General features: G+C 48.1%; 2 protein-coding genes across 2 annotated transcripts in view; one reads left to right on the top strand and one right to left on the bottom strand.

Moving 5' to 3' along the window:
• LOC119444111 (2-oxoglutarate and iron-dependent oxygenase domain-containing protein 2) overlaps positions 1-23,262 on the bottom strand; it is a 94,393-nt gene that overhangs the window by 15,701 nt on the left and 55,430 nt on the right. The gene's annotated exons all lie outside the window — the stretch shown is intronic.
• Positions 22,690-23,262, top strand: part of LOC119445003 (sodium-dependent dicarboxylate transporter SdcS) — a 47,176-nt gene continuing 46,603 nt past the window's right edge. The window contains exon 1 of the mRNA XM_037709334.2: positions 22,690-22,953. Coding sequence (XP_037565262.2) covers positions 22,708-22,953 — 246 coding nt within the window. The 5' untranslated portion in view covers positions 22,690-22,707. The remainder of the gene's footprint in view (positions 22,954-23,262) is intronic.

The raw sequence follows: 23,262 nt of genomic DNA, 5'->3' as shown, positions 1-23,262 counted from the left end.
ATGCATTGAACCATTGCAATCGCCATGCGGGTCGTCGTTTGCTCGAAGCCTTCTTTAGCCTTTTATACGCGGGCCCGAGTCTGGCCCGGGCCCGTGGCCTCAAGCCCGGGCCCGAGCCCGCCGCCAAACGCTTCGGACGGCCCGGCCCGGCCCGCGGGCGGGGCCCGGGCTTTCGGGTCGGCCCGGGCCCGTGCAGTGCTCTATAGTGTAGTCCTCTATAGAAAACGCACGTGTTCAGGCCGTCGCCGGCCGAGCACGGAATGCGTGTAATCATCACACCAGAGGTGTCATACTGACAGAGAACATGCTTCTTTATTATCAGAACCCCGCTTCTCCACTTAGGCTACACGGCAGTCCTATCTAGTAGTAAACACATTCATTTACCAGCGAATAATGGCAACTATAACAACTGTACTATACTAGGTTTCTTCGTGTGCTCTGCACGTGTCAAAATGCTCCGTACCAGTGGCTGTGGGGGCCGCTTCCTCTCCAGTCTTGGCCTTTGATAAACACTTCTACCATCGTGCGCATCTGAGAGAATGGCGCAGGATGTCGCATGCTGGAATGTCATACCTTCCGCAGTGGTTGCAGCTACGGGGGCTGAAGCGGCAGTCGTAGAAATAGTGCTCCTTCAGGTGTCTCAGCTCGGCACGGAAGGGGCAGCCCAACGATGCGTTGACGCACAACGCCAGTTGGCTGTGTACCTGCTCCAGGCTGGTAGTCAGAACCTCAAGGCAGGAATCGGCGAACGGGACCCCATCTTTCGGACAGACGCCACTCCGCAGGGTGTCTACGGCGCTGTCGTCCTGGTCCGCTGCTGTTTCAGCGCGGTCGAAGGTGTCACATTTGCATACCTCGCACACGGTGTGGTCGCACGGAAGCAGCAGAGCCCTGGCAGGAAGCACCGAGCAGCTGACGCACACGTTCGGTAGCGGCTGTCCGAACGTGATGCGCCGCGAGTCCAAGAAGGAGCAGTCAAAGCCTCTGAGGACATAGGCAGTCGGGCTGCGGTTCTGGGAGATCACGAAGCGTCGCGCCAAAGGCCGCACAGGCTTGCCTCCGCGCCGGGTGACGCGCTCGTTCGATGTCGTGGTCTCGTCCGTGGAGAGTATGAAGAGATTCCGCAAGTTACCGCGCACCGACGATTCTCGAGTCACGAGAGTGTCTTCCCTTCGGAGGACGACTTCGTCGTCGATGCGGCTCAACTTTGGCTGCATCATGACGTGGCTGACGACCAGGCTGTGATGCTGCGAGGCTGCGACGACCACGCCAGCGAGCTGCTAGATGTCACCGTGGTGGCTTCGAAGAGCTGCGGCGAAGCTGTCTGCGATGCGGCGTACCGATGAGTTGCAGGTTATCTGGATTCGCAAATGGCGAGACGAGGAAATAACGTCGTCAGTAGACCGAACGAGGTTTTATACCTTGGTTGGGCTCTTACCGCCACCGTAGTTGCCAGATTTGAGAGCGCTGGTGGTGGGGAGCAAAGGACGATGCAGGGGTCAGGACACGTGGTCGCTGATTGGTTGTAACGCCGTGGGGTCGGTACTTCAGAAATGGTCACGTGGTTCAACGCACAACTGCGGGAGCAATAATGGTGGTGAAAGAGACGAAAAGAATGCGGAGAGAAGAATGAGAAAGCTTTTTGACAGGCAGCAAATGAGGAAAGAAGTTGTGACCCATGACCTCTCCATCACTTCCATTTCATCTATCGTAGTTTCATTTCTCCCTCTCACCAGAATAAAGGGCCTCAGTCAAACATGTGAACCTTTTTGTGTGTTGCTTCGTGGGCATTGTATGGTGACAAAAGCGAGGCACAGGACGCCAGTAGCGACGCACAAAACGCAATTATTTGACTACTTTGTTCGCATACACGCCCACAAACATCCCTTCGTCATTTTTTCACCTTCACATCAATAGAATGCAGCAAAGCATGCCGAATGTGACAGCCCTCCATTGAAGCAGAAGTTAACACAGCTGCGGAGTACAGTGCAGGCGAAAGTACAACAAAGAATCGCAACTCAGGGAATCTTTCGCCGTTTACTGGGTTGTACGCATGATCATTTCATGCTTTGTCACAAATCCATCAATCTTCTCGCACTGGCAATTTGACAGGCTTCTGCGTTTGTAGTACATGGTAGTACTTAAAATTTTACGTGTTTAAGTGTTTAATGCAGATGCATGCAACATCTTATCGCTACGTAATAAAATAGAACTGAAGACACGTGCAGCGAAAAGAACTCCGCGCTTGTCGAAAATACACGTTCAGGCAGCTTCGCGAAGCTATGAACGCCCGCCATCTTTATTTACAGCCCCGCCACCCGTAGGCCGTGAAATTTGAGGATTATATATATATATATATATATATATATATATATATATATATATATATCCTACAGTGGGACACGTGCCAGGACGCCTTTATTTTTCGGCGATTCGACGACGTCCCTAATTTAACTTAAATTACATTACCTTGCAAATTTAATAAAAAGAAACCTGCTACTATACGTAAAACATTCAGGCCGTTACAGTGCTGAAGTGAATAAATTTAGGTGTGTTACGTGCCACCACGAGCTGATTATGAGGCGCAGCGTAGTGGAGGAGTCCGGATTTATTTTGACCACCTGCGGGAGGGTCCTTATTGTGTACAACAATCATGCCACACAAGCGTTTTCCATCGGTAGCTGTTCTGGGATCGGCCTAATATGAGGCGAAGCTTAGTAGCAGTAGTAAAGCTTTATTATAATCAGAAACCGGACAGGCTCCTACCCCAGTCCCCAGAGGGGGTAGGGGGGTTAAAGACGGAGTTTGTCCAGCAGGGTGGTGCCTCTATTCCAAGGCCCCACTAGCACGGGCCATCCGCTCAGCTCGTTGGATCAGTCGTAGCTGATCTTCCAGGGCCGGGCTAGACAGCAGCGCCTCCCATGTGCCGTTTGTTTCGTGTTCTTCTCCGTGTTCTGCACACTCCCACTTGATGTGAAAGAGTGTTGGTATTGCTCCACACCACGAGCATATGTCTCTGTATGCCGTGGGGTAGATCAGGTGGAGTGTGTGCAAATTTATGTAGGTGTTCGTCTGTAATCTTCGCAACACGGTTGCCTCCGCAGCCCTGAGTTTGCCGCGCGGGGGTGGATAGATCTTTCTATTTTCTCTGAAGTATTTCAAAATTGTTGCAAAGCAGGGGTCTAGGAGTGTAGGGTCCTCTATTGCAGAGTCCGAGGCGGCACGGTGATTTGTAAAGCCTCGAGCCGCCTCGTCCGCATGCAGGTTCCCGGGGACGCCCTCGTGCCCCGGTGCCCAGGTCACAGTTTCTCTGTTAATATGAGCATTGCAAGTAAATACTGAACCCCTCCCCCCCCCCCCCTTTTTTTTTAACATTGTCATACGCAACGCGGTTCGCTGGTTTCTACGGAGTTCTTAGTAAAATAAGCGATGCACTTTGTTTATATTTCGTGTAACTAAGGGGAATATCATACGTAAGCAAAGTTCAAAGTGTGCGAGTTAATTGTGCATTGTGTTTGAAATGAATTACGCATTGAAACACTATTCAGCGTTATAAGCCTTTTGCGAACGGCGCTGAATTTAGCGCGCTGCCATGGGCGAACTATAAACGCCATCAACATAAAATTTAGTGAGAATACGGGGCACATCAGCTAGCGCAAGACAGGGGTAATTTTAGATCACAAGGAGAGGCCTTCGTCCTGCAGTGGACATAAATATAGGCTGATGATGATGATGACGGGGGACATTAGGGCCAAAGTTCTCGTAGAGTAAACGAAGCGTGAATTAATTACTGGTTTTGCAAAAAATAAAAAAAAAACTCTTAACCAGTGCTCGAAAGTGTTCTTATGCGGGCAAAGCTTCTAACGGGTGTGTCATATGCATGCACCGTTTAGTAGTATCAGCTTTATCTACATCGAGAGCAACCGCATTTCCCTATGCAATTGCGCGAAAGCAAAAGGCTTTTCTGAAAATTTCGTTGTGATTCTGCAAGGTCACACATGTGTGCTGCCTTTTTGTATAATGGGATATAATGGGAGCTCTGCGTATCGCGTCGTAGGATTGTGGTTCGTGGACGAGTTTTCGACGGTCGGGGGAGCTTTGTAGGGCAGCCAAGCCATAAAGGTGGGGAAAAGGTCAATTTGCATCCTGCTGGCTATAGATCTCATCCCAGATATGTGTACATGCCAGCTAGTTCTCACAGAATTCAATTTTTATAAACCTCAAGAATGCAAAACACATTAAGAATCGCCATTAAGCGATTTCGTTCTCTAAATCATTATTCTTGCGCTCAGCGAATTGTTACCCTCGTGAATGTGCTTGTCTGCCATTTGGACCAGTCATTGCGTACCTTGGTATTTTCTGGCATCAGCACTTTACGTGATATCACCACGTTAATCAGCTTGCGAAAAAGACAAGAGCCATGGCGGCCATGATGTACCCTCTTGGAGGAAAATCCCCGCTTTCTCTTAGGTGTTTAATTTATAAATCATTGATAGAACCTTTTCTTACGTATAGAATCACGCTATACGGTAATCGCTCGGATTATAAGGCTCAAGCTTTAAATTCTGTAGTAAGAAGAATAGTTAACACAAGAACTTATGGCACTTATTTGCAATGAGCGCCAACAGAAGGGAAACTAAGCACGCTGAATGGGAGTGTTGCACATCGCTGAGCTATTTCGCTTCACGGTAATTACACGCTATTACTGCAACAGTGACTACAAGACCCCAGTGAACAAGGATGTCACACTACGAACGACATATCACTGTGTCAAACCGGGTGTTGTTACGCACTACGGTAAGAATACGCGAAGCTTCTATGTGCCAGCTGTATTTGACGAGCTTGATGGTGACCCCTGCTGTATTAATGGTAAAAAGAAAGTGTTGAAAATTATTATAAACTGATGTCGTCAACTGTAGTTTTTGTATAAATTACCTGAACTTTTGCCTGAAATGACGAAATTCGTAGTCTTTTTCTTGTTGCACATATGTAACTATTTCTGTATGGACTGCGTGTATTTCTGTTTTATTGCGCTACGTACTCACGTGAGCAAGAGTATACGGACCAGAGGTTGCGCGATAAAGCCGATTGTGTCCTCTGCCTGTGAACGCAACTTGAAATTAAGGACTGCAGTCCAAACTTGGCATTGCGAACTTTTCAGTGTACTCGTCAATTCCAGTTTATGCTTGTTAATTAAGAAGGAATTCAGTTTTTCGGCGACCCTGTGGTCCGTATACTTTTTGCTCACGGGTGTACATTACAGGAAGTATGTTCTTTTCTTTCCTTGAATATTATTTTGCTTTATGCGTATAAACTTGAACTGTATGCGCTGACTCCATCAGCTGCCTGATCTGCCAAACAAGTGCATTGTGCTTAGGCGGATCAGCATAATTTGAGTTTGTATGTATCCAAATGAATAAAATTTTGTTGTATCGGCATACGCACTTGGGCGTTTGGGTGAGGTGGTGGCAAGCGAGCCTTTTGTCCACTTCAAAAACGCCTCCGCGGTTGCCCGTGGACAAAAGTGATCAACCAATGTGTGGGAGGGGAGGCTGCCTCCACGTGGTCAACGTCTATGAGTCTCATGGAGAGTTTGACCAGTTCGCAGAAAAGTGAAGCTGTACCTACCATGTGCGCACCACAAAGCCTGCTCCTGTGGGCCTTCCTTTTTCCTAGGGAAACGCTGGGTGAGAGGGGGAACCGAAAAGCTCGCGGGCCTACAGGATTTACGTGCAGCGCCAAAAACACGAATGAAGAATGCCACACAGGGCTTCCACGAAACTTTTATTAGCAGACATAAAAAGTGAGGGTGTGTATGCGCGACACTTTGACTGCCCTCTCGAAATTGACTATTTGCAGAAATGTTGCAGCGCACGCGCGAGAAAGGAACTTTTTCAGCCAATCTGCCTTACACCACGGGCAAGTAGCAGGAGGTATTGTTCGCATTCAACAGCTTAGCACGGCACACCCATGTAGTCTGTGGGTTTTCCGCGATTGTTAAGTTATTCAATGGCAACAAAATGTTAACTGTTCACAGCCCTGCGTGGGGAAACTTATGAGGACGTCAAACTTTTGAATGAATTCTCGCAAATCCTTTGTGTCCGCGCTTCCTGCAGAAGTGAGGCGTTGCCGTGTGACCGCACCTAGAGGTAAAAAATGTACTTTGTGGAAGATAGCTTTGTTGAAAAATAGCCTTGGAAGGAGAGCCGACTTACACACTTTTGCAAATATATTTCGCTCGTTATGCGGCGCTGCTACTACTTCTGTTTCATCTCTTCTTCTTCTTCTTCGAATTGAAACCCTTCGTGCACTTTCGCAAGTGAACGCAGTGCTCATATAAGCGTGATGCATCCATTTCTCTCCCGCAAGAGATACGCACTTGTTTGCGTGCACGGAAACTAATCTCGCCAACACATCGTCATTTTAATCGTCCCACAAAACGAGCTACTCCTTTGTGTGTAAAGCGCAATCGACGATCAAGGGATTGCGAGCTTCCAGAATGAAGTAGGCCTTTCTGGCCAACCAATTTTTGGAGCTTCTTAGCGAGCTACTCCTTTATGTGTAAAGCGCAATCGACGATCACGGGATTGTGAGCTTCCAGATTGAAGTAGGCCTTTCTGGTTAACCAATTTTTGGAGATTCTTAGCTTTTACTATTTGTCGACATTCGTTTCTTGGTGTGACTCTATTTTTATACAAAAGACAAGAGTATGCAAAGGCTCTTCTTGTATCGCGCCCTTTTTGAGAGACTTTTTTTTTTGCTCACCACAATAGAAATGTGTGCTCTTTCGTATGGAAGGAAATATTTCGCTACGTTGACGATTACTTAGCTTTATTGCGCTGTGACAGTGGTTTCCCTGCTCTAGCCACCTATGCTGTGTGCTGGGTTTTTAATTAGTGCCTCCTGCCTCTTGTTCTGACTCATGAAGTGCCCGTTGAGGGATTAGGGTCTTAGACATCACCTTTAATTCTGCATCAGTGCATTCAAAGATAGTAACGCGAGGCAATTCATTCGTTTGTGTTTCATGAACGCCCTTGTAAAGTCCGGCCCGCTATTGATTCACAAAAGCTTGCAGAACCAAGTTTCACGCCTTACGCATCTACCTAGCCTTAGTGGCGCCGGTTAAACGGTGTATTTAATTTCCGATGTGGCTGGCATTGCGCGCTCTGCGAATGGGGGCCTCTGTTCGTCGCGCGCGATGGTTGGCCAAAAACGCTGATCAGCTCACTTAGGGAGATCTTAGAGGCTTTAGATGTATAGAACAAAAGCGAAAATTGGGCCAGTTGTCGGTCGGCTTCCTTGTCGAAAAAATAGAAAGGCTGTTTTTTGCCTCGATGGGGGGTCTAGCTGTGACGAATGCATTGCTCGGTATACTTCCATGCGTGCTTTTTTTTCTGTTGTTGTGAAATTGTTTACGCTGCAAAAAATAAATTTGAAAAAGCAGAACAATTCCTTTTTTTTTACTACAGATTTTTCTTTTTCATAGGAATAAACGGATTATTTCGCTTGAACAGATGTGATTCTTTTCTGTTTATGGTCGGAGACAGAATTTTTTTTTTTTAATTGGTCCCCATGAGGTGACGTGAAAACATAGTCATCAATTCTGTGAGCGAAATGAGATTTGTTCGTTTCTTTACTACCCTCAGTTAACATTTGTGTGCAGCTACAACAGCACTTTAAGTACAAGCAAATAGATAAATCTGTCCTACGTAGCGTACTTATCTGTAAGTAAATGTATGGGCCTGTTAAAACCGCATCGCAGCATTTGACTCTCTCGTACTACGTGAAAGCTGCAGTCTTGATGGGAGTAAAAGTTGCTCCCTTAATGGGATAAACTGCGTAACCATCCTATTCTGTTAAAAAAAAATGTGGAAAAACAATGAACAGATTATTTTGGTAAAATTACAGAAAAACAGCCTAACAGAGAAGATGTGTTAAAAATTGTTGTATGCCCTTTATAATTACTCCCCCAAAAATTAACAATGTATATGTAGATCACGTGCAATAAAACCCCCAGTTGTTAGTAACAAAGTGTCTCCGTATTTCCGCCGGCGTGTGTGTGCCTTTTGCTCTGCAGTGTACATGATGCCATGCCAATTAGTCCACCAGTTTGTCCTGTTGATGTTTTCATGGGCAGGCAACTAAACAACATTATCGCTAAAATCCTCACGGCAATTTATGCGAAAGCGTCTAAGCTTCGCGGTTTTATTTTTCTCCTCGAGACAGGCGGAGGAATTCCGTTTTGTATCCGCGCAGAGCGACCCGTTTCGGAGTGAACTGCGAGGTGTCACGGCTGCACGGTTGGCACAAAGAAATATCGGGACAATTATTCTTCGTTGCCGTTATTGAATAATTTTATGCCTCATATACAGGGTGTTTCAGCTAACTTGGGCCACGCATTAAAAAAACAACACAGACGCTACGCGTGTTGAATTGGCGCAGTATTGTTCTGAGCCATATATGGCGCATTTCATGATATTTTTAGCTGGGTAATTAACAAAGATTGCTTAATTACCCTTTTAAGTAGTAACTCTAGCGAAAAATCTTCAATACAAAAGTTGTAGCGCTTGTTCAGAAAATCAGCCTTTTTGTAAAGTGCGCGAAGTTTAAAAAAAAAATAACACGTGATTGCCTGTTAAAGCACCGCGCTTTTTAGTGCCCTCAAATGTAAGTTAAACGAATTAGCAAAGGCTCCTCCATGCACAGAGATCGATTGAACAGGCTGTCGGTGACTGTGATGGATGTTGAGTGACGGTAGGGGCGTACCGTCTAAAAAAAAAAAAAAAATCGACGAAAGAGTGGCCGCCACGTGCGAATGCGATACGGGACCGGAGGCAGCATTTGATGCAGCGCAGGCATTTCTTTCTTTTCTTTTCGGACCAATGAAGAAAGTCGATGGAGGGGGCGAAGGTGACAGTGTGATGAAGGACGGAGAGAAAAACCACAATGGGAATGATTCGTGGGCAGTTCTTTTAGTCATTTTTACATCGAAATACGTGCGATTGCTGTTCTGGATATTTGCAAGCAACATGGCATGATTGGCTGTAGGCAATGTAGGAGATCTTAAAGTGAATTTCTCGTATTTCGTATCCCTTTAGAATACCTCGTTTAGCATCTGTCTTTGATGGTCAAGCAACCCTCCATAAGCGCCTGTGCGCAACCTACACCAAGTCACCACATTTTCTGTGGCGTTTGGCAGCATGCTTCGAGTAATGGAGTGGCACACATCTGCTATTTTAGACTTAAGACATACGGGCGTTGTCGTCACTTTGGTGTAGACATGAGCTTTAATGTATCCTCATGGAAAAAAAATCTAGTGGATTCATGTCTGGTGGCCTAGCGGGCCGAGCCACAGGTCCGAGGCGGCCTATCAATTTTTCTGGAAATTCTCTCTCAAGATACGTTCGAGCCTGGCTGCAGCTGTGTGGAGCAGCCCCGCCTTGCTGGAACCAGATATTCCTCAGCTGCGCTAGTGGAAGCTTACAGGTGAAGTCACTCGGTGGGCCATTTAGTAGTTCCCTGGCGTAGCGCTCTCCGGTGAGCGTTCCGTCAAAAAAAGACCGGACCAATAATCGAGCCGCCGTAAATCCCACACCAAACACTGAAAGACCACTGCACTTGGTGTTGTGACTGCAACAGCCAGTGAGGATCTGTAGCGCTCCAGTAATGGCCTTTATGAATATTGACTTGAGCATTGCGGGAAAAGCGGACTTCATCGGACCAGATTATGTTCTTCAGAAAGCATGGATTATCTTCTGTCTGTTTTAAAACCTAGTTGCAGAAATCAAGACGGCTTCCAACTGCCGATGCAAGGGAACATGGTAAGGGTAGAGGCCTCCGCTCTTGAGTACTCGCCGAACACTTGCGCTCGTCACTCACGTCAGGCACGCTTGCCTGGGGATGGGCTGCCATGAAAGTCAGACTGTCTGTTCTCAGAGATTCATTCGCACCCTTCGTGCGCTGATGCGACTTTTCGAACGTGCCCGTCTCCTTGAGAGTTTCCTAATTTCGAACCACTTGCCCGAGTTCCAGGATGGCAACTGTGGAATAACCTTGCAGCTTTTAACAGCGGGGCTGTTTAAGCCGGCCGCAAGTTGTGCCGCGAGCCACAAAACATCGCTGAGTGATGAGTCACCTGGGTTGCCTAGCAACCACTTCGCGAAGCGGCATGTGCTTCGCCTCCTCTCCGTGCCGTGCACATGTTGCCTTGACATGGACGTTAAGGAGAGGGAAGGAGAGCATGCGCGCGGCGCGCGCAATTCTCGGGAGAGGGAAAGAGAAAATGAAAGCGAGAGAGAGAGAAATAAATTGTAGCAGCACCAACGAGGCAACGCGCAGAGCTGCTGCCGACGCCGCCCGCGTTTCCCGTGTCAATGCGTGCAGCAGGCGCCTCTGGCGTCGGCTCGGCAGGTTTCGACCAGCCACGCCGCGGCAAGTGTGGAAGCGCAGCTTGGCCGTGACGTCAACGGGGAGATAAAGCTCGGAGCCGCCGCGGCGGTGGCAGAACTCTCGTTGACTCTGTGGCGAGTACATGTAGCCTTGACATGGGACGACCAAAGAAAATCCGGACACCCGAAGAAGAAGCCGCTCATCTTGAAGCGCGTCGCGCGGCGAAGCGAGAATATGCGCTTCGGCGGCGAGCCGATTCGGAATACCGTGCCTAGCAGCACTTAGCATTTCCTAGCAAAACTTAGCCAAGCCTAGTAAAACCTGTCGATCATGTGTTTTCGGTCATGATGGGCGGAAGCATTCGGGTTCGAAGCTCCAGGGTGCAAGCGGCGGGGGAATTCCCGCAACCTCCACCAATTGAGAAGAGGTTTATTGGCGGTGTCCTTCAAGAACGCTATGAGTTCAAGGAACGGCCAGGCAGCGTGGGGCACCGTCTCCAAAGAAAGCAGCGACCAGCAGCGCGAGCAGAGCGGGCCGAGCGTTGGCAATACCGCTGGATGGAGGCGCGTCTTCTTCATACCTGAAAGAAAAGCTAGGTCGATCACCAGCTCCGCTGTTTACTCCAGCCTTGCACCACTAGTGCAAGCTGCCCACGTTTTTAACAGCGAAGCTGTTCTAGCTAACCGTAAAAAGTGGCGCCTGCTGTCGCAAAACCTCGCCGAGCTATGACGTCACTGCGTTGCCTAGCAACCACCTCGCGGAGCAGCGTGTGCCTAGCCTCCTCTCCGTGCCGTTTACATGTTGCCTTGACATGGAACGTTAAGGAGAGGGAAGGAGAGCAGAGAGAGGTTCGTGTTGTGAAGAGGAGGAGGCGCTATTTTCTGCAGCCCTTTAGGGAGCACGACTCATACCCGTGCCACACGGGCACGGAAAATGGCATTTAGTAGCTAAGGCCTTAAGATTTAATGTCAGTCGCGCGGTGCCACACGCGCAGTTCAAATGGCATTCGCGTTAATGTCATTCGTACCTGAAGGCCTTCGCCAGAACTCATTCGACTGAGAAATGCGTACTCTCGACGCCATAGCTTGCTCAGTGCGGTTTACTTAAATTATTTGAAACGGCATCCTATTCATCTGGAAACAAATTTTCCAGGTGTTTAAGCCATACAGGACACCTAAACCAGCGTATTGGGTCTTATGTAATGCAATAAAAACAACAACATTAGAAGAAGTGCTGGTGCAAGCGGAGTCGTGTTAAATGTTGGCTTCGGATATGACTAGCAATGGCTTTGGTTGCTTTGGCCGGTTGCAACGTTGTAGAAGACAGCACCAAACTACACGTCGGCACCGTAGTATGCTTATTTCTACGTTTCACTAAATTTGAAGGTAGATTAAAATTGTAAGTCCATGTTTATCTTTTTTATTATTGCTCTAAAATTGCTCCCTTCAGAAGACGCTGCTATCGACATCATCGGGTCAAATGTCATTAAGTTTGTACGTGTAGCAGCGCGGCCGAAAAAAATGTCATTCAGGAACTTAAGGCCTTAACTGCTAAATGCCATTTTCCGTGCCCGTGTGGCACGGGTATCAGTGCCTAAGGAGAGCATGCGCGCGGCGAGCGCATGGCTCTGGAGAAGGAAAGAGAAAATGAGAGCGAGCAGGGGCGGATCCAGGTTTTTTCTGAGGGGGGGGGGGGGGGGGGGGGGAATGGGTCAACTTCTGTCAATGATGATGATGATAGTAGTATTTCTCATTTACCGAAATGCACCGTTTCTGCTCACGATAAATTCGCGTTTTATACGGCTAGAGAACACCTGTAGCCCGCCGTGGTGGCTCAGTCAGCTTAGGTGTTGCGCTGCTGAGCACGAGATCGCGGGATCGAATCCCGGCCGCGGCGGCCGCATTTCGATGGAGGCGAAATGCAAAAACGCCCGTGGGCTTGCGTTGTAGTACACGTTTAAGAACACCAGGTTGTCAGAATTAATCCGGAGCCTTCCACTACGGCGTGCCTCATAATCAGAACTGGTTTTGGCACGTAAAACCCCAGAAAGAGGAAGAAGCCCTATAGCGAAGCCAGGTATCGGTTTCTCCGAGCTTATAGGAAAAGGACGTTACCCAATACAGCCATGTGCTTGGCGGCTGTGCCTGATAATACAGGGTGTTCAAAACTAAGATTTATGGTTTTCTTAAAATTAGGCACTGGGAGGCACGCGAAGACCACCTGTGCAAATAACTTATGTGGCCAGGTGGGCACAAAGTGAGAGGATAATTATCGCTGTGACCAGCCGAATTCACTAAAGTTGAACAATTATTTTTTTGTCGACTGCAGTAAGTAGGTATGTTTGTATTGAAAACTTAGAGACAGTAGTGTTTCTACACAGTATCGGTCGGAAGAATTATTCTAGCGTGTTCGTGCTCCGAGATATCCGACTCCAAATTTCTATTGTACTGCGAAGAGTTATGGAATCGACGCGGGAGTGGTTTATGCTTTGCGTTGCTGTGGAAGGGAGGCATTTTGAACGTTTTTAGGACATTGACATCCTGATGGGTGAAGTGTTGTTAAGTTGTTGCTTTTGATTTCAATAAAGCTTACAATACTTGGAAATCAGCCGTCACTTTATTTGCGTAGCCCAGGAAATGATCATGCCCAGTCGTCTAGTCACCATTACGCACGCGCAGTCACCATTCCGGCTTCTCCGCTCGCGCCATTATATCGGCATGGCAGCTGACGCCATCTTACAGGCTGCGCGGTCGCGTGTTACGCCAGCGGTTACGGGTTCTTCGATTTTTTTTTTTTTATTTCGCCAGCCGTCAGGGGAAGGGGGACAGTTATTATCTTTGGCAATACCTCCGCCGCGTTGTCAGACTAAACGCCGCACCCAACAGTCGCGTCACATCATGGAGGAGCTTTGCGCCAATCCTCACTCTCTTGCATGCGTAATCATGCGAACGACAATTAAAATTTGGAGTTGGATATCTCGGAGAATAGACATGCTAGAAGAATTCTATTAAGTGAAACTGTGTAGAAACATGGCTGCCTCTAACTTTTCAATACAAACATACACACTTACTGCAGTCATAAATAGCCAATTATTCAATTTTAGGTAATTCGGCTGCTGACAGCGATAATTATTATCTCACTTTGTGTCCCCGTGGCCACATAACTTGTTTGCCCAGGTGGTCTTTACGTGCCTCCCAGTGCCTAATTTTAATAAAACCATAAAGCTTAATTTTGAACACCCGGTATATCTAGCCTGTATTGTTTCTTAAAATAAAATTTGGGATGGTCTGTCGCAAGTTTGTTATAAATGCGTAAGCACGGGTGCATCTTTGGAGTTCTGTTGGGACACCTTGATTTCCTTAAGAAGATTCTTGCGTTCGGCTGAGACACCTTCGTTTGCCTTGGAGCTCCAACGCGGCAACCACTACGCTGGTTGTTTACGATATGCGAATCACCGCGTATGAAGAAGACTCACGACGCCACCTACAAGAACGATGTGGCCTAGTAGCCGAGAGCGCGAGCCAGCGTCTACATGTTTTGTTTCCCACGCGACGTCATCCTTTTACACAAGGTGCGCATCTGCTCCCGTTTCTCTAACCACGCGTGGTTAGCGGCCAACGCCCGCGCGCTGGCGTTGGCCGCTGACGTCACGCTCCTCCACTTCGCAGCCGCTGCTCGAGGCTTCGCCCCGCTCCGCGAGAACGGCCACTCAGATAAACGGATCCGGCGGCTTTGAGCTCCTATGCTTAATGTACGACAATAAAACTGCGAAGTTACAATGAAAAACTTGTAGCGTACGAACGGTACTGTGCTCGTACTGGATATTGTCAACGTGTAACTGTGAATCTGTGATCACACTTCTTTCTGGGGTTTTACGTGCCAAAACCAGTGATCACACTGAGTGCTACAGTTAAAAAAAGTTGCCTATGCGTAGTTCTTAGTTCAGCTGTTAGTTGTTATTATTTATATATGAACACTTCAGCGAGAGATCTATTTCTTGAGCAGGTTGGTCGCGGAACCGATGACAGCCAATGAGGCAAGCGATGACACCCCAATGGGGAACTGAGTTGATGAGGCGCGAAGGCGCTCGCGCGGACATCTGCGTGCTTGGCAAAAGGGACGTCCCCTCGTTCATTCGATGCCACCGATGGGACGAGTAAGGCACGACCGGCGCCAGGAGGTCCAAGGTGTTCATGAGAAAAAATAACTACGGCAACTTCGCGACACCACACCCCTACGGAATACAACTAAGCTTGTGAGCGATCTAGCTTTACTTCTACATGGCTCATACCACTGGTACTCGCGAAAAATAATTTTGAAGAATGCTGGTGGCCATACTTTTTTTTTTTTTTGCGACAGGACCATCCCTCTGTCAGCGAGGGGGCGATGCAGAAATCTGAGGGGGGGGGGGCGTGTCAGGCCATCCGGACATCCCCCCTGGATCCGCGCCTGAGAGCGAGATAGCGAGAGAAAGAAATTGTAGCAGCACCAACGAGGCAACGCGCAGAGCTGCTGCCGACGCCGCCTGCGTTGCCTAGCCGCGCATGCGCCGCAGCAGTAGCGATGACGTCACCTAGCCTTGCCTAGGTCCCAGCTTCCGTTTTTAACGGAAGCGACGTCACTGCTGCGTAGGGGTGCGAGCGTGAAACAAACGAAAATTCAGGAACCGAAAATCCCGGAAGTAGAAAAACCGGAAACGGAAACCCCGGAAGCGGAAACTGCGGAAGCGGAACTGGTTTGAGCGACGAATCAGGGTACAGCGGCACACATGAAAGGTTGGCGCTACTAGAGTGTACTAGAAGCTTTTGAGTGGCGCGACCGGAGCGCTGTTCCCTTGCTTGCCCCTTGCCCAACTTGTGGCGAAAGTAGCGGCGGCGCTGCCATCGCCCAATCTACCCAGGTTTGCTCGGCGGCATGGTAGCCTCTGTAGTCGGCATCTCTGTTTTGGTCGCGTAATGGCAAAAAAACAGCGTTTAAACCATTGTTACGCGCCAGGTTGCACAACTGGATATCCGCGTGTGCAACAAAGTCGAAAGTTATCCCTTTTTAAGGCCCCGAAAGACGAAGAACGACGACTTCTTTGGGAGCGGAACCTCCATCGGCTTGACAAACCGCTTGACGCCGATTGTGCCGTGTGCGACTTACACTTCGAACCGCATTTCATTGTGAGAGACTACGTGCATGTGATCGATGGTGTTGAAGTCCGTATTCCTAGGGGAACGCCGATGCTTGCCCCTGATGCAGTCCCGACGATCTTGCCCAACCTGCCTGCATATCTGACGCTGAAAACTCCGGCTCCACGGACCCAAACAAAGCGGCGGCATCAGGGTGTGCCGGCTGAGAACGACAACAGGAAGCGGCGCCGCATTAGCACTCCTGCGCAGGTGCTTGTGGACACTAACTGTGCAACTTCTGCAGGTAGCGACGAAGCTGACAAGGCAAGCTCAAGTCCCTCGTCTGAAGCGGTTGTCACTCTCGACGACCTTCGTGGGCTTGACCTACCGTCAAAATCATGGGCGTTGCACGAGTTTCCCGGGTTTGACGGCGTGTCATACGTAGCGTGCTCACTGAATTCTAGCACGCGTGAACTTTCCATTGAACGAGCCGTATTCTTCAGCAGTGCAAACAACGGAAGCGTGGAATGTGAAGCGTTCGTGCAAGACAAACTAATCAGCAAGTCTAGTTTAGTAATGGTTCAAGAGGCCTCAGATGCCCTGCAGCTTGTTGCAAGCGTCCCACTCTGTTGTGGAGCAGCAGAAACTGGGTCTGAACAAGTCGCGAGATGAAAAACGAAGAAGCGCACAGCAGCACCTGAAATTGAGTAGGCTATAAATTGCTGCATTGGCATAAAAAGGATGTCAGTTTTTGAGCATATTTTATTACTATTAATTTTTTTAAGGGTCACCAAGAAGAGAGATGATTTTTCTGAGAAGAGGTTTGTAAGCAAGAGAACGTGCAAACTCTGACGCAAAATCTGAAAATAAAATTTCATCTTGAATCTGTGATGGTTAATTTAGCAGCTTTAGGGTTCTCGGAGCACAATTACTCGAACTAAGCTGATTCATTGTTCCACTTTAGAGTCGGTTTAAACAATTTTGCAACCATAATAACATTTTTATTTATTTAAATGCATTTTACAAAGACAACCTAAGCTCTGCTATTCTGTTTTGTTTTATGTTATATTGTGTATCCTGGCTCTATAATTTTATTCTTTTTATCATTTTTAATTGCAAATGTATTGTTTGTATAAGTATGCGATTGTTAATAGGACTTTGCAGTGGTGTTGCCTTTAAACTCTCGAAATCTTGCACTGCTATGTTTCACTGAAGGCGTTTTTCTGCAGCATTACGTATGTGCATTTTTGTGGGTCCTACAACAATAAACGCATTCCCATATTTTAAAATGATAGGGTGCTCTGGAAAAACTCTGCTGTTCTTCAGACAGTGACATTGTCAATAAAGCTTGCTTTTGTTGTGAGTGAACGCAACCACAAGCAACGCGCCCTTTATTTGATTCCAACATTGGTGTTTTACGTGGAACTGGCGGAGTTCTTCGTCTATATGCAACACATTGCTTTTTTTCTTTTTTTTCGAGGGGAGGGGGGGGGGGGTGAGGGAGGCTTCCGATGTGTGCCGGCTAGCTGGTATCTCGTGTAACTGTACACTGTAAAAAAAAAAAGGGGGGGGGGGGGGAAGCGCTCGTTATGCGGTACGATGTGCTACGCTACTTCAAGCTGCAACACAGTCGGCGGCAACTTCAGTAACAATAATGTCAAATAATATTTATTTGCATTAACATTTTTGGAAAAGGGGGTATAACAAAGAATGAAAAAGATCATCCTAGGCTCGACGGAGAGGTACGAACACGTACGCGGAACGCCTGCCAGCCATCCGCGCTGGTAGATTGGTCGACGCCAGCGCCACCGCATCATTCCACGCTGAAACGGCCGCGCTCAGGCAGGCGCTCGCGCCACTCAAAAGCTTCTAGTACACTCTAGCGCTACTTAGCAGAAGCGGCGGTGGCGCGTGGATGGAGGGGCTTTAGCTTCGCCCGACACAGACACGGCTCCTGACTGCCTGCCTGCGTTTGTGGCATGCCAGGAATGCTGTAGCTCGTAGGCGCCCACGTGTACAGCGCTAGTCACGCGAAATGTCGCGAAAGGGAAGGCACCTCCGAAAATGATCGCTCGAGAATACTTTCCCTACATGCGTAGTTAAGTTAAACTAAGACCTAGCAGCAACCAAGTTAATACCTAGCAGTAGCAGCCAGTAAGACTTGAGGATTGACACTTACGCTGTGCCTAAGCTTTGCACGACCAAGTGTAAACTTACCCGCTTTTTTTTGTCTATCTCCATTCGCTCGGCCGAGGGCGAGAGCCATATTCGCACATTCTTCATTAGTAGGGGGCATCGTTGCAGATCTTGACTTTCCCTAATCGAAGCCTGTCCGTTGCCCACACCGAACGAGAAACTAAAAGACCTGCCCACGAATCATTACCACTGTGGTTCTTATCTCCGTCCTTCTTCACACTGTCACCTTCGCCCCCTCCATCGTGTTTATTCATTGGTACGAAAATAAAAGAAAAAAAGAAACAGTGGCTTAGCTCGGCTATGGCAGGATATACGTAGCGTGAGATGGTCGGGCACGTCGCTCAGCCTCCTGGCGACGCCACTTTGTTAGACGTTCCTCCCTTTGCTCCAGTCCGCAGCACGTTTAGCCTTCTGTTCATTCTTCCTACGCTCAACCGCTAAATGCCAGGCAACTACTTCGGGGTCCGATGAGTTAAGCTTCTCCGCTCTTCTGCGCCACTGAGCAGCAATTTCGCTCTCCTTCTCCATGGCTATACCACAATGGCAAACGCCCCGCTATATGTATACCCCCACTGATAGCTCTGCGCATGCGCACAAGATGAGAGGCTGTGAGAGACTGTGATAAGAGTTCCTGCTTAATTTTCAACTTTTGATTGATGTCTTTTCTTTTCATATCACGATCATCAATTTCGCTTTCTACCTCTCCTTTTGTCCCCCTTCCCCGACGTTTACTAGTAAACCAACCTCGTAGCTTTTCTCTCATTATAAATCTCTCTCTCTCTCTCTCTCTTCTAGATAAGTAACCGAGAAAAAAATACGACTGAAGTCGCTCGGCGGAAGGCAACAATATTGACATTCTATCAATAGAGCCTGGAGCACCTAGAAATAATTTACATTGCTCTGATGCATTAATTAACAGTACATCGCAATTTGTGACAGAAGGCAATTATCAATGAAACAAAAATAACAACGAATGAACGAAAACGCAGAGAAGGCGAAGCAGAAGAAGTTTGGACCTCGAGCTGCCGCACGCGCCTCAGGTCTCTGGTGGCCGGCAGCTGAGCGGCATATTCGAGAATCAACGCGCTCCGGCACCCTACTGCTTCAAGATCCTCAGCCGAACATCGCGTAAGCACGTATAACGGTGTACCATCGACCATCTTATCAATTTCCTCCATGCTGGTAAACATGCGTGTTGTGACGTCGTCATCGCGGAACGCTGATGCGTACAGATAAACTGAGAGAGACGATCCTTTGTGGCAATGAAGGGAAAGCTACGGGGGCGGAGCTTCTGCACATGTGTTGGTGCGCCAAGTAGTCCGATAGAGTTTGACGCCAAGGAGACCGGTGCCACACGGCCACTTTCGATCGCGAACGGGCCCGACCCGGATTAAAATTTTCGATCGCGATTGGCTCTCTCCTACAGCTTGCGAAAAGGCGCCAATCGCGACCGAGAAATTCGATCCCGATGGGGCTCGATCGCGATCGGAAATGCGCAGTGGGACACCCGTATTATAATTTTAAACTTCCTTGGACGGCGCTTTTGGCTTTTTGGAGCAGACAGTGAATCAGCGTATAGCTTAATTCCACGTGCCACGGTTTCGCATTTGCCAAAACGCGGAAGAGAAACGTGAAAAATAAGCCGCATTTAGCCAGTTGTGCAGTCATTTTGTCGTATTTTAGTATCCCCGCTGCAGTAAATAGAACGTTTGCTTTTTGTTCCCCAAACTGAACAACACATTTTTTTTTGTCTAGAAAAATTATTTAAATTGCGTCACTGCAGATGAATTACTTGCCCAGGCGGACATCATATGCAAGAAAAACTGGAGCAATCCATTTTCACTAATTCAACTATTTACATTAATTATCTTCTTATTTGCCAACATTACGGTGCATTATATTCAGCAGTTGAGGAGAATTGTGACAAATGGCTATATTCTCGTGTTATTACATTGTCAAAACGGGCATGTAGAGCGAAATAACTGGTGTCAAATTATTCGTTCGATTTACCTGATTAGGCACGCGGCACCCTGAAACGTGGCTCTGTCCAACCCTTCCGTGACGCAGAAGTGTGGCGTACAATGATGGTTCGCTTTTCCCACGAGGTTGTTACGATTGAACAGAACTTCTACCTTCAGGGCCTAGCTGGTTCATTGTTAGTGATTGATGGTTATTGCGTGAGACGGGAAACAGACAACTCAAAGAGAAGGAACATGAAGAAAGCTCGAGCGCCCAAGCTTTCTTCGTGTTCTTCCTCTTTGTGTTTTTCGTTTCCCGCCGTGTGCAATAAGCATCGGTCCCTAAGTTGTTCCAATTGGCGCTTTGCGCGATTCCCAATTGGACGCATAATCAATTCGGCAGCAGTGGCGAGGCGGATCGCTTTATCGAGCGCCATAGTGGCGCTTCATGATAGATCGCCCTACTATGTCCGAGGGGGATTGCACCGCGAGCCACAATTCGTGGTGCCGTGTGCGTAATGAGGCAAATTGAACGAATAATTGGACTCCGGTTATTTCTGTCTACATGGCCACTTCGAAATGCAGAGACCCGGACTGTCTCTAGACTTTTTGCGGCGATCCCCACGACTTTTCTATATAGGCATGTGCCGTAAAGTGTGTAACCAAGCAGTTAATTAATGTCTTGGTTGAATTAGTAAGTAGTTGGCTTTTTTTTTTTTTTCAAAGATGTCCGCATGGCCAAAAAATTCATATGTAGTGACACGTAGCTGGTTCCTTTATGACCCTAGAAAAATTCTCACGACCCACACTTTCAGAAATACTGCACTAAGCTATACTTAGCGTAACGTGTGTGTCACTCTTTTCTGTGTACTGCATATGAGTGCTAGTGCACTATAATTTGAACTAAGCTATACAGCGGTGGATGCCGTGCGAGTTGGTTAGTAGCATTATGAAACATGGTTACAGCGGTGTAACCATGCCTCATAATGGCTGTAACCAATTCGCGCGGAGTGTGCAGTCGCCTGTACTTGGCATTTCAATTTCCTGTTGCGTTTTCACGTGGCCTCCGAGATTGCGAGCCGAGGCGCACGCGCAATCTCGGAGGCCATGCTCTTCCTTATAGCGCTGTAACTACGTTTCGCAGTGCCAGTAACCAACTTGCCCAGCTTTCAGCAATAGTAACAAACCTTAGCTTGAGAAACTTTGTTCTCAATTTACAAGTATATATTGGTGAGTTAATTGCCTGCAGGTATAAAATAGGGTCCCGTTGATTAAAATAAAAGTAATTTGCGTTTATAGTCGTGGAATAGATAGATTGTTTTTTTTTTTTCAGAATTCTATCTGCTTGCAACGTTGTGTTTGTTGTATACCTGTACTGTATTCGTAAACTAGATAGTGCATATTTCGTAATTATGTTTGCTTGCACTGTTGTATTGTATTCGCTGAAAGTTGCATGGTGTACATTGTATGATGTTATAATAACCTGATGCTGATCATTGTATAGTTATTTTTATTTGATGCACGTATTAACAGGGCGTCTCGCATTTAGTATTTTGACTATGAGACCTCCATCTTTATCTGGGTCTTCTTTGAAATATATACTTCAGATTTAAGAAAAGGAAATCTAAATTGAAATTGAAATTGACTCGGCCACCTGCGAAGCACGCCGGCTGCTCGCGGTATACACAGTATACGGCGGCAGGCCCTATGGGGCTCCTGCGTTGCCCAGGGGGCGCTGCAAAAATGGTGCTAAAAAGCGCCCTAAATCCGAAACTGGTTAGTACCAAGCTCGGTCGTCTGCTTCGGACAGCCCGTTTAGAATATGGACCCGCCACTATCGGTTGTGTTGTACCACGGCTTGCAGCGAATATCGGGCGCCGAAGATTTTTTTCAGTGGTGGCACGCTGCGTAAAGGCAAGAAATTATGCAACACCGAATATACGTGTACGCCGTTCAAGAAATAAGCGGCGAAGTTTTAGCGCGGTGTCAATCGCAAGTGAAGCGAGTCACGTACGAAGTTGAACTTCAGGTAAGGTATGCACGCTGCTAGATTCAGGCGCTCAAACGCGAGGAAATGCTTGCTATAACTGAATTCACAGCAGCGATAAGCAGACATCATGTGTACGGAACTGCTCGAGCGCACGATCGTACGCGCCGCGATGGCAGCGCTCCTTCAGCATGCCGCGAAACGGCGGGCCTCCTGCAATATTTGTTGACTGCATGCCGCTAAACAAGTAGTCATGCCTGCGCTGTAGTAACGGCCATCTGTCCCTTTAGCAACTGATAAATAACTGATGCACTGCATATGAGCTCGCAGTAACGTACTACGTGAGAATCGCGCTGCAGCGCGAGCTCGTGCGCTGCTTGCTTGATGTAGCTTTTAATGACAGCGCTTGAACATCGATGTGCTGTAATCAATACTGCCTTGCTGCGCTGCCTCAACGTGCTGGCTTGAGGTCAAGGATGAGCACAGTTAACTCTCAAACCTGTCCTGCTCATAGTAGGGTAACGAAGTTATCCAGCGCGCCCGACGCTCCGCTTCGTGAGGCCTTCAAAGAAAACGGTAGAATCTGATGTTGGGATTCAGGCCTTCTTGCTCGTGGCAGCTCACGACGCAGCATTACCGGCGGTGACGCTTTTTCGCGGCTGAGCTAGTTCTCTCCGGATCGGTGTCGCCGATGTCTTCTGCTTCCAGCATTTCGTCCCACGGCACACGTAGAGTCCGTTTTCGTTAAACTATAGGCTGCGGCCAGCTCGCAGCGTGGTCGGCGTGGTCTCTGAGAAGTGACGAGCCTTTTCGCACTCGCAACAGGGCCGAAAAAAAGTGCGAATCGACGTAAAACTTGGGCTAGAAACGTGCTTCGCCACAGCCAGGGCTTAATACTACCCAAGCTGGTACTACCCAGATATAAGTTCTCTCGCCGCCACCAGGCGCCGCTACTATACCTCAAACTCCAGCGCAAGACGCCCACACTCGGACATGTCGATGCGTGCAGCCCAGCTCGTGATCCACCATGGAGGCCTCGCACGCGTCCAGCACGAGCCGCTCGATGCTCATCTCGGACGCGCTGCGCAAGTACAAGATCATCGTCGGCTACCTCGTGTTCGTCGCCATGCTCATCGGCGTCTTCGTCGCCAAGGACCGGCTGCTGCAGTGCGGCCTCGCAGTCGGCGGCATCGTGGTGCTCTGGACGCTCGAGCCCATCCCCTATCACGTGGCCTCGTTCGTGCCCCTGGTGGTGTTCCCGCTCTCCAACCTAATCCCGGCCAAGGACGTCGCCATGAGATACATGAACGTGAGCGGATTCGTGCGCTCTTTAACAAAGTATAGGTATAGTTATACCTATATCAAATGAACGTGTTATCGCAATTTTCGAGCAACCATTGCTAACTTTCCTAAATTATGGTTATATCCGCCCGAGTTTCCTTGTTATACTTTCCTAGTGCATGAATTGGCATCAACAAGAGTGACATTTACAGGAGAGAACTACTGTAACTGCGGCTCTCGGTTTCATATGTCGCAGCACGTAGAACATAACTGCAACCGAAATTAGTGAGAAGCATATTGAGCTTGTAAATTTTGATAACGTCGATGATACCTTCAG

Source organism: Dermacentor silvarum, chromosome 3, assembly GCF_013339745.2.
Source record: "Dermacentor silvarum isolate Dsil-2018 chromosome 3, BIME_Dsil_1.4, whole genome shotgun sequence".
In the NCBI taxonomy this organism is placed as follows: Eukaryota; Metazoa; Arthropoda; class Arachnida; order Ixodida; family Ixodidae; genus Dermacentor; species Dermacentor silvarum.
This window is presented reverse-complemented; position numbering and strand designations above follow the sequence as displayed.